The 15,514-nt window shown below is 42.2% G+C and overlaps 1 protein-coding gene across 1 annotated transcript; it reads right to left on the bottom strand.

Annotated features, from left to right (window-relative positions):
• Positions 1 to 594: 594 nt before the first annotated feature.
• Positions 595 to 13,692, bottom strand: scpep1 (serine carboxypeptidase 1). Its single transcript, XM_084072903.1, has 13 exons — positions 13,574 to 13,692; positions 12,400 to 12,539; positions 10,041 to 10,130; positions 9,506 to 9,661; positions 9,036 to 9,110; positions 8,552 to 8,624; positions 7,549 to 7,586; positions 6,302 to 6,430; positions 6,054 to 6,138; positions 3,376 to 3,489; positions 2,334 to 2,471; positions 1,510 to 1,673; positions 595 to 807 (listed from the first exon to the last, which is right to left on the bottom strand). The coding sequence occupies exons 1-13, from the start codon at positions 13,635 to 13,637 to the stop codon at positions 745 to 747; spliced, it is 1,329 nt and encodes a 442-aa protein (XP_083929029.1). The 5' UTR covers positions 13,638 to 13,692; the 3' UTR covers positions 595 to 744.
• Positions 13,693 to 15,514: the final 1,822 nt, after the last annotated feature.

Genomic DNA, 15,514 nt, shown 5'->3' with positions numbered 1-15,514 from the left:
CAAAAACCGATACCGATATTTTCCCGATATCAATTTTTATGCTAATATCGGCCGATAATATCGGGAGGCCGATAAAATCGGACATCCCTATCTTTGACCCATTAAGACCTGAGGCCGATTCTATTACGCGTCTGTTGGGTGGAAACCGCTCTTCTTAACAAGAAATCTTAACAGTTTTCTGAAAAACCTATGTTGCTATATTTATATGGCTAAAATGACAGATGCTTTCCAGGTCTGAATGAGTGTCCTGCGGCGTTGTCATGTAGGTTGATCACAGAGGGAGATTCATGGGGAAATGGATTGAAAGAAGGAGCCAAGACTGCTCACAACCAACAGCCAGACTTGCAAACTTGTACAGTACAACTTGTAACCAGAACAGCGTGTGAGGTTCCACAATCAAGACATTGATGAAGGCTCATTATATTGCTCCATTGCTCCATATCGACTTTAATACTTAATTAAAACAAGATAAGTAATTATCTCCTGGCAAAATTCTGTCACTTCTTTCAAAAGTCATGAAATGAGTGTGTTTCACAGATTGGTTTGAACAATGAGCATGCAATATGCATTTTATCTCAAACAAAATAGGCCAGCAGCATTTACAAAAAGAAAACGTCTTTATTGTTCCAACAGCAACAATTTAAAAAAAAAAGGATGTGATTAAACGTGACAATTTGGTTGATCAGAGCGTTGATTCGTGATTGTCATAAGGCATTCCAGCTGCCATCAGTGAGACATGAGAGATCAGGCCTGCTGCGTCACCATCCTCAGCATCTGTAAAGCCATGGGGCCCTGGTCTGATGGAATCTGTCAAAACAAAAAAAAAGTGATCACATTTAATTTGAGTAATTGGTTGTAGTGATGCATCATGGGTAAACACAGTAAGAGAGTAAACACATTTAATAATAATAGCTTCAATTTATATAGCGCCTTTCATAAACCCAATAAACCCTTTACATCAAAAACAATAAACTACTAACAGACACATGAACAAACAAAACAACAAACAACTATATGCCATAAGCCTGAGAGCCTGAGTGTATTTTCAAGGCTGCTTTAACCCATTAAGACCTGAAGCCGATTCTACATGTCTCCTAAATCCCAACAGTTTTCTGAAAAACGTATGTTTCTATATCAGTGGTTCTCAATATTTTTCATCTCAAGGACCCCCAGAATTATATGTATTTGGCCGCGGACCCCCATCTCAAAATATGTTGTTCATCAAGCTGCCTCACGCTACAGTAACAAGTGATAGGCTCCTGCCCTATCGGCCACATGGCTCGGCAAGGCTTACTATTCAAAAATAACCAAACTACAATGAGGCGTTGTGAGCTTAAAGTTTGACCATTTCCAACTTTGGTACTCTTTTTTTCGTTCACTCAAGCAACATTTTTAGTACGGGGCCTTTACTTTCACGTAACAGATCATTTCTACATTATGGTACATGTACACTGCTACATTTACATGAGTAAAAAAACAATGAGCATTTCTTCTTGCAGCACTGTTTACCATGTGTCCTGCTTTGAGGATCCAGTAGAAGGAGAAGTTCTTGTAGGTCTTGCAGAAGGCTCCGGTCAGGCCTGGGGAGGCGGGGTCATCCAGTGCTGTCCATCTCATCTTGTTAAAGGCCGATAGCCCTGCCCACTTCAGCCGTTTGACCCACAGCTCTTGACCTGAGAGCATAGAGATGGAGCGTCACAACGCGTTCAACACATATTCTATTCCATGTTATCCTGATTAACCCATTAAGACCTGAAACTGTGTCATTTTTAGATTTGAGCAAAAAAGCATTATTTTACACCTTGGGCTATTCATCATGAAAATCATGAAAATGTGTGCAAATCTTTGAACATAATATATTTTTAAAGCGAACATTTTTAACTCAAATCTTTGCTTCTGGGGGTCCCTGGAACAACATATTTTGATGGGGGTCCGCGGCCAAATACATATCATTTTGGGGGTCCTTGACATGATAAAGATTGAGCACCACTGATATAGAAATATATGTTTTTCAGAAAACTGTTGGGATTTAGGAGACATGTAGAATCGGCTTCAGGTCTCAATGGGTTGGTGATGCAGTCATTGTCATGTCAATGCTTTTGGTCTAATTATCAAACAAAACATTACAGATTATACTCCAGGTTTGGGGTTTACCTCCCAAGCATTTGCACAGCCACCAAGTGAAGCACTGCTTAACCACGTTTAACTGCAATCAACGATACGGTTGGAAAAGTATCTTTGACCAATCAGATTGCTTGGCTACCTTGGTGCGCAGCACCTTACTACAACCACGTGGATACAGTTGGACATTGGAAATGTGAGGCATGCAATACCCATGGTGTCCACTATGAGATCCAGCTGTCCATTGTAGACTGTAACGTTGATCCCAGCGTCCAGCAAACGATCAACAATGTCTATGACGGGACGCATGAAGTCTCCGGCCATGTTACTGAACACCTCCTCAGCCTGGGCTACACACACACACACACACACACACACACACACACACACACACACACACACACACACACACACACACACACACACACACACACACACACACACACACACACACACACACACACACACGGGGTGAAACAGACATAACTTTTGGGAGGAATTCTGATTTGAGTCGTTGAAAAGTGGGCGTGTTATATAACAAACAGAATTACAAAAGTTGAAGACTGATTGATGGGTGAATGCCATGACATTATTGGTTGGTTCAAGCCTACATATGCACGTGTCATATTTGTTTTAAGGGGAGGCCTACATCGTTAAAACAGGTGCACTACATCACCGGATGGGTGGGATCTATAAAAGGGTTTTCATTTCATCTGGACTTTAAATTCATCAACACAGAAGAAAAGTGGAGAGTGTTGCAACCTGAGAGCATGCATGAATCTGAAACGTTCGATGTGAAGAACTGAGAAACAAACTGCTCTACTATTACACTGATTCAGATCTCACACACACACACACACACACACACACACACCTGTCGGGCGGAAAACCTCTGGCGGTGTTCCAATGGATCCAATGTAGTTATTATTTAGTCACAAGCTCTTGTTAGTACTTTGGTTGGTTCAATATTCAGAAGATCCACTGACAAACTTGAACACTTAAAAAATTGCTGATCTAATAGCTCAAAACACAGTTTGTAGATCGTCTATTTCTGCTACTTTTGTGTACACTGCAGTATGACGAAGTACTGTAGGGCATTAATTTAAGAAAATATGTCAAATAATGGAGATACAAGGTTTTTGCCCCACAGCAACGATATCAAATACACACTGCTTCATATATATACACTATTCCAGCTGCTTAACAGAGAGAAAATGGAAGACAAGATGATAATAAAGAGACATGGCCTTGTACCTCCCCAGGTCACGTTATGGGGGATGATGCCCAACTTCTTCCGGATGGGCCCGTTCATCAGCTGTGCCAGGGACTGGCGGTGCAGGGGGCGGATGTGACGGCGCACGAGCAGAGCTGCTCCCCAACGTGACAACAAGAAAGCAGAAGAGAATCATCACACATCATGGTCAACTGATCGTACGAACACGTTGCTCGCAGGAATCTGCCATTGTATTGTTATGCATTAGGTCAGTGGTTCTCAAACTTTTTCATGTCAAGGACCCCCAAATTGACACTTACTAGCCCGCGGACCCCCATTTGAAAAGATAAGCCAGGGACCCCCCATAAGAGAAGATTTATACGGCTTTCTAGCAGTGATTCTCAACCATTTTAACGTCAAGGACCCCTAGTTTGACGTGCATTAGGCTACGGACCCCCATTTAAATGGCATTTATACCTCTGGGACCCGAATTTATATTATAAAATCAATGTTAATTTAACTCTGAGAGTGTACAAATGGAACCAAATGGACCCGTTAGGGTCCATTTGTACACTCTCAGAGTTACAGAACCATAAGGGTCCATTTGGTTCCATTTGTACACTCTCAGAGTTACAGAACCATAAGGGTCCATTTGGTTCCATTTGTACACTCTCAGAGTTACAGAACCATAAGGGTCCATTTGGTTCCTATCCGTCATTTAGCTGGGGACCCCCTGGAACCGCCTCAAGTACCCCTGGGGGTCCCCGTACCCCACTGCATTAGGTTTCTAAAGCCATTCTTTGGTGAAACAGATGAGCAAGATGCGAGTCACAGCAGCAACAGATATTATCAATTGCCCTAAAAATGAATAGGCCTAGCGTACAACTTTGTACATGTAGGTTTAGGTTATAAAGTCTACCAAAAAAACATCTCTAGGTGTGTGTGTGTGTGTGTGTGTGTGTGTGTGTGTGTGTGTGTGAGAGGAAAGTTCTCAAAACAGAGTGTGTTATACAACTGCCAAATACTGTTGTGCAACGCGTTGCGCCTCTGATTCCACAACAGCAGCATGCAATGTACACTAACCCATTAAGACCCGGAACTGTATCATTTTTAGATTTGAGCTAAAAAGCATTATTTTACACTTTGGGCTATTCAAAAATAGCAGATATACAAGCTCATAGCGCGGCACCGAGTGCCGCGCTACGAGCTTGTAGATCTGCCATTTTTGAAAAATCATGAAAATGTGTGCAAATCTTTGAATATATTATATTTTTAAAGCGAACATTTTTAACTCAAATCTTTGCTTCTGGGGGTCCCTGGAACAAGATATTTTGATGGGGGTCCGCGGCCAAATACATATAATTTTGGGGGCTGTTGACATGAAAAAGATTGAGCACCACTGATATAGAAACATACGTTTTTCAAAATACTGTTGAGATTTAGGAGACATGTAGAATCGGCTTCAGGTCTCAATGGGTTAAAAGACTGTACTGCGACTCCGTGTGGGTGTGTGAAGACAGACAACTATGGCGGCTCTTCACACGCCAATATCACACCAGCTCTGTGTAAAAGAGGCTACAGAGACATGACAACTGTCAGTCACTTATATTTGATACAGTCTGTTTCGGACGAAAATGTAACTAATTCGGCGGAAGTAACATTAGCGTTCTCTCACCGTCAGTTGATGCTTCATATCCATAAGAGTCAAACCGCCAAGGGTCATTTGTATATTTGAACACAGTTCTTATTTGACGCGATATTAAATACGTCTATGGGGATTCAGAATGAGGGTGGAAAACCGAACCAGGTAGACAAACCTAGGATGTGTAAATTACGTCAGACTTCGGTGCTCTATAGTATAGAGCACCGACTGCATTCAGAGATAATTACACAACCAAGTAAAATAATCTCTATTTATATAGCTAATCTTAAAACAAACAAAAGAGTTGGTACCCAGAGTGTATAGAGTCTATACCCTCTTACAGCATTTTAAACCAATTTGCTTTATTCAGTTTCTCTTGCCTTTTTCATTTGACTACTTTGTTTCTGACTTTATAATTGTATTGTGATTAATGCGTTTTACACTTTAGTCTTGCTTTTGGGGATTATGATTTATTGTGGCTGTTGTTTGGTCGTCCTCGAATGGCACACACTTGGGTACCAACTCTTTGTTTGTTTTAAGATTAGCTATATAAATAGAGATTATTTTACTTGGTTGTGTAATTATCTCTGAATGCAGTAGGTGTACACCTGTCCCTAGCCTTCCATTATAGATGTTCTTCTAATTGAAACATTATGTTAAAAGGTAGTAAAGGGAAGAGCTGCCGTACGGCGAACGTGGATTCAATAAGGGCTGATAAGGGAAGGGAAATGTGTTATTTCAAATTCTACTACTCCTGAATAAATAAGTGCATGCACTACTACTCAAGAGTTACAGACTTGTAAGGGTCCATTTGGAACCCGGTCAAGGAACCCTAAGGGTCCCTGGACCCCACTTTGAGAACCACGGTCCTAGATTTTTTTAAATTACACAATGGGATCGGTACTCGATACCGATATGCAATTTATGGGGATTGGGATCGATAAGGAGAAAATGGTATCAGTACATCTCTAGTGCACACGATAATTTGACAGTCATTATGCCATTGTCTGATTTCTTCCAGAATGATCTTCCCTCGGTCAACATTTCTTACAAAACAAACAATATTCTGTGTCTTACAGATGAAGTCGCCCCCCGTTGAACTGCTGCGTGCCTCATCAGGGTCTTGGGTCAGAATGTTGTAGAAGTTGACGCCATTCGTATTCTGAGAAGAAAGAGGAAAACTTTAATTCCGGTTAGCAAACACCAACATTCAGAACCACACTTTCATTCAAAGCAAATCTCAAAATACAACAAGTGGACAGAACGACGACGCAGGAAAAAAAATAATGATGAGGAAGGCTGAAATTATTTCTGGGGGTACCAACCTGCTCCACTACGGTTTCGGTCACGGACCAGAGCTCGGTAGCTTTCAAGAACTGCTCCTGTTCCACTGCTTTCTTCACAGCGTCCGCTGCACTGTTGACCTCCGTCAAGCCGTAGTCGTCCAACAGGGACTGGACAGAGGACAGCAAACGGGAAGACATGTTGGACGGAAGGAAACCACATCCCCACTGTACTGGCCCTGCCTGGACTTAAACCCTTTAAGACCTGGAATGCATCTGTGTCACTTTTTCATTTGAGCTAAAAAGCATTATTTTACACTTTGGGCTATTCAAAAATAGCAGATATACAAGCTCGTAGCGCGGCACCGAGTGCCGCGCTACGAGCTTGTAGATCTGCTATTTTTGAAAAATCGTGAAAATGGGTGCAAATCTTGGAATATATATTGTTTTAAAGCGAACATTTTTAACTCAAATCTTTGCTTCTGGGGGTTCCCTGGAACAAAATATTTTGAGATAGGGTTCGGTGGCCAAATACATATGATTTTGGGGGTCCTTGACATGAAAAAGTTTGAGAACCACTGATATAGAAAAATATGTTTTTTTTAGAATACTGTTGGGATTTAGAAGACATTTGTAGAATCGGCTTCGGGTCTTAATGGGTTAAGTAGAGTACTAATGTACTGGCCCTGGACTTATGTAGATTACCACGCTACTGGCGCTGGACTTACAGTATGTAGAGTACACTGGGTTAGCGTACCACTCTACTGGCCTTGGACTTAAGTTCAGTACACTTTTCTCTGTGTGAAGTGATCATCATAACCTTGACCGAGACGTGCATAACTCAGTTGTCACAAACCACGTGCAGTGCAAGTTATGTGAAAGGAAATGTATCATCTTCTAATGGCAATTAGAAGCTCTGTGCAGTACGTGAGGAGTTAACCACTTTTAAAAAAAACACTTTAAAAAAACATATATACACACACACACACTTCGTTAACCGGGGTCCTCCAGGTGTCTATACTTGGCGCCCTTCCTTTCTCCCCTCTACAATATATCTCTTCTGCAAAAATAGCTGATCTACAAGTTCGTAGATAGTCTATTTTTGCTCAATGTCTGCCCATTTCCACCTATTATGACATGCATGCCCAGAATAGGGGGGGCTAGGGTTCATGTGGTTAACCAAGACATGTTACACAAAGAGCTCAGTTCCTACACTGCAGACATTTCACGCGTGCGTGCGTGCGTGCGTGCGTGCGTGTACGCTGTGCATGAGTGTCTGTCGCTCTCACCGTGGTGTAGAGATAAGGCCCCCAGGTCATAACAGAGTCTGCAGAGAAGACAGAAATGAAAATAGTTTAGCCTGCTGGGTGTCCAGAGATGCAAACAGTTATCTCTGAACACCAACAGTGGGTTTTAACCACTTAAACCATCCATGCTTAGAAAATTTAACCCGAGTTGGCTCTGTACTTGCCCCCCCCCCCCCCCCCCCCCCGCCCCCTACACTAAATCTCTTGCCAAAAACAGAGATCTACAAGCTCACAATGTGTTGCAATGCGACGCGGAGATCAGCTATTTTCAGTGAACGTTCCCTCCAGAATAGCGATGCTAGTTCAAGTGGTTAGAAGTGATTTACTGTAGAAAATGACACTTTTACAGAGAACGAGAAGGAGCTAAATGTGTGTCGACACAGGGAGGGGGCATCGGTTCTTGGCATCGGCGGGCTGCACATACATATGCTGAGTACAAGTACTTTAGCCTGGCATCAAGCCAGTCTCAGGATTGGCATCAGTGCACCCTTAACCCTTTAAGACCTGAAGCCGATTCTACATGTCTCCTAAATCTCAACAGTTTTCTGAAAAACGTACGTTTCAGTATCAGTGGTGCTCAATCTTTTTCATGTCAAGGACCCCCAAAATGATATGTATTTCGCTGCAGACCCCCGAGAAGCAAAGATTTGAGTTACAAATGTTCACTTTAAAAGAATATATATATATATATATATATATATATATATATATATATATATTCAAAGATTTGCACACATTTTCACGATTTTTGAATAGCATAAGTGTAAAATAATGCTTTTTAGCTCAAATCTAAAAATGACACAAATCCAGGTCTTAATGGGTTAAGAGATTTCACATTACAAGTCCTGCACGCCAACTAACCAAGTTGATGTGTCTCACCGCGTAAAGTTTTACCAGAGTTTGTCGTCTAAAGACCGATTCTGATGTTATGAGGTGTATGAGAGGCAACGTACAGTACGTTAAGGCTGGACTGACCAAGACTGACCTAGTGGGGAAATCCACGAGTCTCCAAGCGCCACCCCAGCAAAGTTGCATTTCACCATGCCTTTAGCTATGGCCTTGACGGAGAAAGAGACACATAACATGTAAATTAAACATGTGCTGTTCATTCATATTCTGCATTTAACACTTTTTTGCACATTGCTTGCACCTGGCTGTAAGTGTGAACTGGAACATTTCCTCCTGGGCTTTCGATTGTAAAGCCAAAAAGGGAAATAGCTATGCTTTGATGAATATTTTCTTTTTGATTCTATATCCACAGTCAGTGTGGCTGCAGAAGACATCTAAAAGGGCTGAATCAAGGAACTAACTCAATGTGTCATTCTTAAATTTGGCCAGTCGTCCTGTGACACCAGCTCATTTTCATATGACACCAATGACTAACATACACCACATGCAAGTGAACAACACTGTCAAAAAGAGAAGTCAGTGGAAAAACTGTTAAAAAAAACCATCAAACTTCCACATACTTGATGCAGTTCCAGGGATATAGCTGCAGCCATCTTCCCTCCATACGACTCAGAGAAAATGTAGAAGGGGATATTCTGTAGAGAACAGCCAATCATATCACATTTATTGCTGCCACAGCTAAATGAAAACAGGAATGTAAAAGAAGAAATCAAGCAGAAAGAGTAATTACTACTTTATGGTGATAATTATTAAAAGGTTTAGGGTCACATGCACATGGGAGAAAAAAACCCCAGATCAAACAGATAAATGCCGTAGTCTTATTTACACTTTGCGCCGGTGTCGCACACCAAAAATGATCTACGAGCTCACAACGCATCACACTGCAACCGTGGGCTTGTAGATCGGCTATTTTCGGTGCATTGTCATGATGCGCGACCAAGTATAACTCAGTTTTGAGTTAAAAGTACATGCATGTGGTCGAGGATCTCAGTGCAGAGGACAGGGACTGCGGTTGGGCATTAAGTCGTACCTGGAATTCCTTCTTCTCTGTGAAGAAGTGCTTCAGCAGAACCAGCATGTCTGAAGCCACTGTGGCCACGTCTTTAGCATAAGCATCTGGTCTGTCCGTGTAGCTGAAGCCAGTACCCACAGGGTTATCCACAAACAGCACGTTGGCTTCCTGCACCTGAAACATGCATGCACACATCATTACTTAATTAAGTTATTCATTGTGCCAAGAAACCTAGTCACTTGAGACTATACTGTGCATTTCAGGCAGTATTCCCTGCGGAGCGTAATTTGAGACCTTATGTATTCACAGCAGTATCACGCCGAGGATTTTTTTTGTCCAGTTTCATCATTTTGCTGAGCTGTTTTTAATACCATATGAACAAGTGTACACTTGATCAAGATCATTTGGAAGAGAAATTCAAACCTCAGGATACTTTAAATATTATGGGTAGAATGCATTGAACCCATCAATGCAAAGTTGCTGTTATAATCTCTCTAGTCATTGGTTGTACAACGTGGCTGTAAAACAGTTAACCAATGAAAGTTCATCTTACCCAGCTTGTTTTTCTGGCTTGTTGGTCTCTGTCCAGAGGTCCGATCTCCTCAAAGTTTCCAAAGCCACTACCTGAACCTCCTGGGCCACCCTGAGAACACCACAAAGCTTAAGACATGAGGCCCATTCTACATATGCCTTCTAAATCAGTAGTTCACAAGCGCGTTCGTGCCAAGGACGCCCACAATTATATGCATTTGGCCGCGGACCCCCCGCCCCATCTGAAAATGTTTTGTGCCAGAGACCCCTAGAAGGGAAGATTTGTGTTAAAAAAATATAATAGCAGATATACAAGCTTGCAGCGCGGAACGAAGTGACGCGCTGTGAGCTTGTATATCTAAAAGAAATATATATATAAAAGAAAATGACAGATGCCTTCCCAAGTAGCCATCTCATTCTGTCATGTCTGTCTGATATCAAACTCTGAATGTCCCAAAATTTTCTCCAGCTTAATGAAACAAAATCGGAAATAATTTTCTTTGGCCCGGAAAACACTACCCACCCCTTCCACTCCGAACTAGGAACACTGTCCTCAAATGTAACCCTGGCTGCCCGTAACCTAGGCGTGATGTTTAATTCCAACCTCTCCTTCAACCTACAGGTAACAAAAACTGTCCAATCGTGTTACTTTCAACTAAGGAACATAGCCTAAATTAAATCATTTCTGTCAGTCGCAGACCTTGCAATAGTCATTCATGCCTTCATTTCTTCAAGATTAGACTACTGCAATTCCCTATACTCCGGCCTGAGCAAAAAAGTTTTATCCCGTCTACAACTAGTTCAAAACTCTGCCGCTAGGCTTTTAACTAATACTAGGAGGCGTGACCATATTACTCCTATATTGGCGGCTCTCCATTGGCTACCTGTTAGCGCAAGAAGCGATTTTAAGATTTTACTTATTACTTTCAAAGCCCTGCATGGGCAGGCTCCCAAATATATTTGTGATATGTTGGAGCCCTACAAACCGGAGCGTGACTTAAGATCCTCAGGCAAGGCTCTGTTGGTCGCTCCTACAGCAAACCTTGTTACCCGGGGTGAGCGGGCTTTTTCAATCCGGGCCCCTGGGCTATGGAACGCCCTCCCCGAGAAGCTGAGGCTGGCACAATCGGTGCTTTCTTTTAAATCTCTCCTGAAAACACACTTGTATGCTAAATGTTTTTCTTAAGTCCATTTGTTTTTTCTATTGCTGTATATTATTGTTGTATGTTGTTACTACTGCTTGGTTGTTTTTATTACTTGTTTTGACATGTCTGTAAAGCACTTTGGAACTTTGTTTAGAAAAGCGCTATACAAATAAAATCATTATCATTATCATTGACGTGTGTGTGCGTGCGCGTGTGTGTGTGTGCCAAACCTAATTTGCTGCGTTTTCTTAACCCAATTTCCTCACAGCAGACACTTTGATGTCATGGATGATTGAATGCAGTTAAGGTAATAACATTAACTCCAAGTACGCGTTTAAATTAGGTGTGGTTAGTGTCACACGTGTGGCCCGTGTCTCACACACACGTGGTCCAGCGGAGGCCGCACAAAAAGTGCCCACACTGGAAGAGTTGGCCAAGCTGGACAGCTCCAACTCTGACAGAGCTGAGATGTCCCTCTTTATACAGAGTGGTGTCCCCTACTGCATGCCAATCTGGGAAGCCATTCACGGTAAAAAAAAAAAAGAGAGGGGGCGGGGGGTATTTCCGCTCTGCAATTAGGCGATTTCTGTTTGAGAAATGGACGAATTGTGTCTTGTTTGTAAGGCTGGGCCTCCCACCGCCTGGCACAAGAGGATCCGGTGACATCACTGTCAGTCAGGCCTGAATGCGACAGATTGTGTGGAGACTGAGTGCCACATCTGCAGTAAGGACACAAAATGGTTTGGAGAGCCAGGCCTGGCCACACAAATAATTTATAAAACGCCGAAATGAAATAAACCCTGCCAAAAAATATCACTGGATTTCACCGTTTACCCCTTTATGAGATATCAAAATGTCTGCTGTGATTCCCCCCCCCCCCAGCCTCCTTTATTTTAGATCAGTGGTTTTCAACCAGTGGTCCTTGAGGGAGTACCAGCGAAATTAGTGAACATAGCGTCACAATCATTTTAACCGCTTAGCTTTGGCTATTCAAAAATAGCAGAGGCACGAGTGCCGCGCTATGAGCTTGTAGATCTGCTGTTTTTGAAAAACCTTGGAAAAAGTCTGCATATCTTTGAATATTTAAAGCGAAAATTAACTGATATCATTGCTTCTGGGGGTCCCTGGCACAAAAAAATCAAATGGCGGCCAAATGTATAACAATTTAGGTGTCCCTGGCATGAAAAAGGTTGAAAACCACTAATTTAGATCACAAGCCCAGAGTGGTTTGTTTACCTGCAGCCACATCACCAGAGGCAGCTCCTGGTATGGTGCAGTCTGGCTGTCTGCATAGTACAGCCACCAGAACATGTTGGCCGCATCTCGCACCTGCACGTAACCCCACACTTCTTTGTTTGTCAAGGGACTTGACCGACCTGTGGAAAATAATGTAGTTCAATTATAGTATAATATACATATTAATTAGCCATTGGACTAGATCATGGGTTTTCAACTGGTGGTCCGTGAAGGTATTGCATGTGGTCCCTGACCATGCATTTAGTAATGTAGGAAAGTGAAGATTTGTATTATATTTTATTTTATCGACCTAGTACTTATAGACCACGAGAAACAGTATGATGTATGATGACGCATCAATGTTGTCAGTTACTTCGGATGTCAAGAACATCATTAGTAGGTGACTAGTTAGTAAATGTGCCCATATCAATCGCATGTGTCTGCTTGCTCATACATATGTTGCAATGAATCAGTTAACATGAGTTTAATATGGAAGGTTAAGAGAACAGAATAAGGGCAACCATGGGAAAGGAATGGATCAGTGGTTCTCAATCTTTTCTGAGCTCTGGACCACTAGCATATCTCAGTTAAATCATGACTGTTAAGGGCTTGATTTAATTCACCTCAAATTAACAAATAAATAAAGGCCTGAACAGTCATTATTTAATTTCAAGCTTTACCCCCACACCACGCCCATATCCCTCCTCCCAACACAACAGTGGTCCCCAGGTTGATTCTCAGTCAGGGTGGTGGTCCCTGGTTCATAATCAGTTGAAAACCCATGGACTAGATCTATCTCATTCCATTTCCAGTCCTGATAATTAAAATGGCAAATTCTAGTATTTGGGAAGGATGGCTATGACTTGGCCTGGGAGCAAGACAATCATAGATGCATTTGATCGATTTTTACATTTGCAAATCATAGATATGCAAATGTCAAAATAGATCAAATACATCTATGATAGTCTTGATAAATAGATCAAATGGATAGTCTTGATCCAAGGCTAGCTAAGATGACTATGATCCAGTTTGTGACTTCCACTTTCACATTGAATAGAACGTACACCATAACATAACGCATGTAGCTAGCCTCTCTACAGTCTCTACATGCATATCATATAATACGTGCTTAAATCACTTTTGGCCAAACAAACAAACCAACCAACCAAGTTACCTGCATTGATGACCAGGGCGAGAAGCAACACGACGCAACGGAGTGATGTTTTCAGCTGTCCCATTGTTATAGAGTTGTCTGTGGGACGGTATGGTCTCACTGCCTTTCTATTCTACCAGATGATCATGTGACCAAGTGATCAGCTGACTGGAGACTCACACAGCTGCTGCTTGCTGCGCACGATGATTTCCAAACAAACCTCAGACAGTGGCAGACCTGCCAACCCTTCTGTTCTGTTCTCACCAGGAGAATCCTGTTATGACGTTTTCAATCTACGAGAGTTGTAGGGCATTGGCTCTCAAAGTGGGGTCCGGGGACCCCCAGGGGTCCTTGAGGGAGTTCCAGGGGGTCCCCAGCTAAGTGATAGATTAGGCACCAAATGGACCCTTATGGGTCTGTAACTCTGAGAGTGTACAAATAACGGGTCCATTTCGTTCCATTTGTACACTCTCAGAGTTAAATTGACATAGATTTTACATTATAAATTGCGGTCCAAGTGATAGAAATGCCATTAAATGGGGGTCTGTAGCCCTAATGCATGTCAAACTGGGGGTCCTTGAAATTAAAATGGTTGAGAATCACTGCTAGAGCCGTAAAAAAAAAAACTTCTCTTATGGGGGTCCCTGGCATATCTTTTGAAATGGGGGTCCGCGGGCTAATAAGTGTCAATTTGGGGTCCTTGACATGAAAAAGTTTGAGAACCACTGTTGTAGGGTTCACCCCCCATGGACACAGGGACTTTCAGCACTATAACCCGTTCGGTACCGGCATGTTACCGTCTGCCCGGTTCTATCCTCAATCGCTGGCACATTTTATGTCTGAACGAGGACGGGTGTGATAATCTTGTGCAATTTATTGTTTTACCACCTGTACAGATGGAGTAAATATATTCATATTCAACAGTCTGGGTGCCACTATCTTCTGTTTTGTAGTTGAAAACGTGCTCTTACTTTCATATTACAATGCAGCAGTCTTATTGCCCACACTGGCTGCAAACAAACAATGTTAGCATTCTGTACTGTTATTTTTTTATGTGACGTATTATAGTTGGACTAATTGCGTGAATACCGCCCAACTCACTCCAAATCCAACTCACTCCATGAAGACTTAAGAAATATTTGCCCAACTCACTCCAGGGCTCGCCCAACTCACTCCAGGGCTGGGACAACTCCCTCCAGGACCAAAGACCAACTCCCTCCAGGACCATAGCCAACTCACTCCAGGACCAAACCCAACTCACTCCATGCAATGTCACCAGTGTAATATTGGTTCAATGTGTCAGTGGTGTAAAGTAACTAAGTACATTAACTTAAGTACTGTACTTATGTACAATGTTGGGTATTTGTGCGTTATTTGAGTATTCCCAACTTCCAATGGTTTTACCTCTACTCCACTACATATTGGATCCACATATTGTTTTTTTACTCCACTAAATGTATTTGTTTTACTAGTTACTTTGCAGCTATAAATTATAATATTATAGTGTGTGTGTGTGTGTGTGTGTGTGTGTGTGTGTGTGTGTGTGTGTGTGTGTGTGTGTGTGTGTGTGTGTGTGTGTGTGTGTGTGTGTGTGTGTGTGTGTGTGTGGGTTGAATCGGTGGAGACTCTTACATTCTAACCCTAACCCTAAACCCTAACCCTAACCTGGGTGGAGGGTGATTATGCGGGTGAACTCAGTGGAGGAGGGCCAAAACCTTAACGAGGAATATAACAACACCTCTTGATTTGACCAACAATAGAATAAGACATCTAACAAACACTGGACTCCAAGTGCCAAAGTGGCCAGCGAGCCCCCCCCCCCCCCCCCCCCCCCAGAACCATTAAGTTGTTTTGTAGAGACAGTATTTAAAACTTTAACCAAGCCTAAAACAGAATAGAGTTAAAAGTAACAAATTCCTCAATATTGTACTTAATTCCTCAATATTGTACTCAATAATAATT

This window comes from Gymnoscopelus microlampas, assembly GCF_963454915.1.
Source record: "Gymnoscopelus microlampas genome assembly, chromosome: 11".
In the NCBI taxonomy this organism is placed as follows: Eukaryota; Metazoa; Chordata; class Actinopteri; order Myctophiformes; family Myctophidae; genus Gymnoscopelus; species Gymnoscopelus microlampas.
The sequence above is the reverse complement of the archived record's forward strand: the minus strand, read 5'-3'. Positions and strand labels throughout refer to the sequence as shown.